Here is a 3,867-nt window from a genome sequence, read left to right on the forward strand (position 1 = left end):
TATATACATATATATACATATACATATATGTGTGTGTGTGTGTGAAGATAGAACCGCGTCAATCAACCTCCACGCAGAAACCGAAAAAATCCCAATTAGGAAATGGTTGGGTAGGGTGATACCATTTCAGCAAAAAAAAAAAATTATATCTTGCTTAAATGAAATATTCAATAAGCTCCACTGGGGATGAGAGGGTATTGATATAGGGGATGGAAATCTAAACAATCTAAGATTTGCAGACAAAATTGTTCTGTTCGGGAAATTAGCAAATGAACTGCAACAGCTAATGAATTGTTTGAATAGAGAAAGTGTAAATGTTGGGCTTAATTAAGATGAACAAGAAAAAGACTAAGGTCATGTTTAAGGTCGAGTTTAGTTCGAGCGGTTACAAGGTGAGGTAGTTAGAGGTAGTGGATGAGAATTTATAACTTTAACAATATATATATATACACAGACACGTCTATTGAAGAGGAAATAAAGCGACGAATCAGGCTTCAGTAAATACAGTATATTAGTATCATTATAGTAGTAGTATATCAAGTGGTTCCTCGCCTTCATGTTTAAAGAGGAAGCTAGAGAGGAATGGAAAGACTGATGTTGGGAATTGGCTAAAGATAGAATGAGGGCAACAGGGATCTGAGAACAAACAAAAGTGGAAGATATGCTTTGGGACATTAAAAAGAAGAAATGTCGGAGACAGCGCAACAGGTAGACAAAGGTAGACTGGGACATAACTCATAAATACAATATAATGCTAGACCAGTGACAAGATGGCGTGATGAAATAGCGAAATTCTGGGTCCAGAATATCTAATATTAAGACAAAATGGATACAAAATCAGACCAGTATTTACCTCTCTTGTATTCAGTATTTTCTTTGTCCCCCGTCGTCCTCCCTGCGTTTTTCTTGTCTGTGTGATTCACTTCCTCGTCTTCATCCCAGTCCCTGCCTCTTGATCTAATCTTCGTGGCTTGATTCTGTTCCTTGTCGTCATCACAACTATCCCAGTCCCTGCCTCTTGATCTGATCTTCGTGGCTTGATTCTGTTCCTTGTCGTCATCACAACTATCCCAGTCCCTGCCTCTTGATCTGATCTTCGTGGCTTGATTCTGTTCCTTGTCGTCATCACAACTATCCCAGTCCCTGTCTCTTGATCTTATCTTCGTGGCTTGATTCTGTTCCTTGTCGTCATCACAACTATCCCAGTCCCTGCTCTTTGATTTAGTCTTCGTGGCTTGATTCTGTTCCTTGTCGTCATCACAACTATCCCAGTCCCTGTCTCTTGATCTCATCTTCGTGGCTTGATTCTGTTCCTTGTCGTCATCACAACTATCCCAGTCCCTGTCTCTTGATCTTATCTTCGTGGCTTGATTCTGTTCCTTGTTGTCATCACAACTATCCCAGTCCCTGTCTCTTGATTTAGTCTTCGTGGCTTGATTTTGTTTCTTGTTGTCATCACTACTATCCCAGTCCCTGCTCTTTGATTTAGTCTTCGTGGCTTGATTCTGTTCCTTGTTGTCATCACAACTATCCCAGTCCCTGCTCTTTGATTTAGTCTTCGTGGCTTGATTCTGTTCCTTGTCGTCATCACAACTATCCCAGTCCCTGCCTCTTGATCTGATCTTCGTGGCTTGATTCTGTTCCTTGTCGTCATCACTACTATCCCAGTCCCTGCTCTTTGATTTAGTCTTCGTGGCTTGATTCTGTTCCTTGTCGTCATCACTACTATCCCAGTCCCTGCTCTTTGATTTAGTCTTCGTGGCTTGATTCTGTTCCTTGTCGTCATCACAACTATCCCAGTCCCTGTCTCTTGATTTAGTCTTCGTGGCTTGATTCTGTTCCTTGTTGTCATCACAACTATCCCAGTCCCTGCCTCTTGATCTGATCTTCGTGGCTTGATTCTGTTCCTTGTCATATGCTTTCTTTGTTTTGTCCCCTTGAGTTGTCTCCTCTCCTCTCCTCGTCTCTTTTGTTTTATCTTCTTGTTCTTTTCTCTCTGATGTTTTCTTTGTAATGTCATCTTGCTTTTGTTTTGTATTTCTTGTGTTTCTTCCTTCTAAGCCGTCGCTTTTTTCGTTATCATATTTATCGTCGTTATCAGTTTCTACTTCTTTATCGTCTTCATCTTCGCTTTGGTCCCTTATTTTGCCTTCATCTCCAACATAATGTACTTTGCTGCTTCCTTTTTCTTCTTTTTTATATCTATCTTTACTCTTGTTTTCAGTTTCTTCCTCATTTACATTTTCATCCTCGTTAACTCTCTCCTTTCCCCTTCCTTTGTGTCTCTTCGCTTGCGGAGAGTTTTTTTTTCTACGTCCATCCATTACCTTCTCTTCCTTGCTCCTTTTCTTCTTTCTCCTTTTCACTGCTATTAGGGGGCGAAAAAGTATATATAATAAAACACTGGCATCACCAACAATGACACTATATGGATAATGACAGCAATGAATACATTAATAATGACATTAATTATACTGGTGCAATTACTGTATGATATCAATAGTAGTGTCATCAGTAATAATGGTATATCACCGATGATATCAGTGATACTATCAAAAATGGTGGTATAAGGATATTACCAGTAATACCAGTAATAGTACCAATAATAGTGGTAACAATAACACCCTTAGTAGTAGCGTTATCAAAATAAAAATAGCATCTGTTGTCTCAGAAGTAATATAAATGTACTGATAATAACATTAATAAGAGTAATCGTGTAATAATATAACCCTTTTGCAGAAAAAAAAACGTAATATGAGCGTCAGTGCGAGGTGGCTTCTTTATTATGGATTTGCGAGCCAAAAAGGAAATCTGAGAATATACGGTAGATACATATATAAAAAATTACCAATTTTTTATATAATATAACGACAGTCAACTTCATACATCTTATTGCATTGTCAGAATTTCTAGGAGCTTAGTTAAAAATAGCTCCCTTTCATGCCCGATGCAATAATAAACCCTCCTTTATTCTCAATGCAAAAAAATAGTAATAAGAAAGCCCAGTCCCTTCTTATATCCCTTGAAAAATATGAGTCCTTACACCCCATATAAAAAGATACACTTTTCATCATACCCGATGTAAAATTATACCTCTCTCTCTGTACTCTCTTGCCTTATATCCTATATGAAAACATGCGTTTTATATGCCGTCAATTACAACAATAACTTCAATGGGCTTTCGAATGAGGTACTATGAGAGTGGTCAAATGCCTTCAGTGTCATCACCTTGACCCGTAAAATCACTCTGCCTCGAGTCACTGTCTCCCTCACACGCTGCCTCCTCCCGGGGACCACCATTACAGGCCCTACCTTTCCGGGCCTACCCGCTGCCCGAATATACTTCTGCACAAGCCAGCCATTTCAACCTCCGTCGACGCTACACTACCATCAACCTGCTCCTCCAATAAAGACTGCTAACACACCCTGCGGTCCCCACGTGGGGAACCAACCAAACCCCTGACAGATAAGTAACAGCGATGGGATGTCTACAAAACAACCCTGACATCTGGTGGACACCGGCGGATGTCGTTTTTATCAAGCTTGCAACATGAAGGATGCTTTCAACTAGCTCGACCACCTCCTCCGTCCGGAAAAACAAAAGTGTAAGTACTCCATGGGCAGTTCTTTCCTGGGTGTGGATTCGGTACCTTTCTTTTTTGTGGCGATGTCTCTGGAACTGTAGGAGTTGATTGGCGGCGACAAGCCTCTGCAGGTCGTTATTGGCTGCTCGTCTGTCGGACTGCATAGCTGGAAAAATGGAGAGGAAGGTGCTGGTATCGACCAGGAAATGCTTTCCGATTCTCTCATCTGAGGGAACCGTGTGGAGGTGGTTGACTGTTCTTGTGGTTGTGGCAGCGTTGCCTA

The 3,867-nt window shown here is 40.7% G+C and overlaps 1 protein-coding gene across 1 annotated transcript in view; it reads right to left on the minus strand.

Annotated features, from left to right (window-relative positions):
- Positions 1 to 3,867, minus strand: part of LOC119596767 (dentin sialophosphoprotein-like) — a gene marked incomplete at its 3' end in the record, with an annotated part of 12,852 nt that overhangs the window by 6,851 nt on the left and 2,134 nt on the right. The window contains 2 exon segments of the mRNA XM_037946092.1: positions 854 to 1,901; positions 3,458 to 3,842. Of these exon segments, the coding sequence (XP_037802020.1) occupies positions 854 to 1,901; positions 3,458 to 3,842 (1,433 nt within the window).

Source organism: Penaeus monodon, chromosome 38 (genome assembly GCF_015228065.2).
Source record: "Penaeus monodon isolate SGIC_2016 chromosome 38, NSTDA_Pmon_1, whole genome shotgun sequence".
In the NCBI taxonomy this organism is placed as follows: Eukaryota; Metazoa; Arthropoda; class Malacostraca; order Decapoda; family Penaeidae; genus Penaeus; species Penaeus monodon.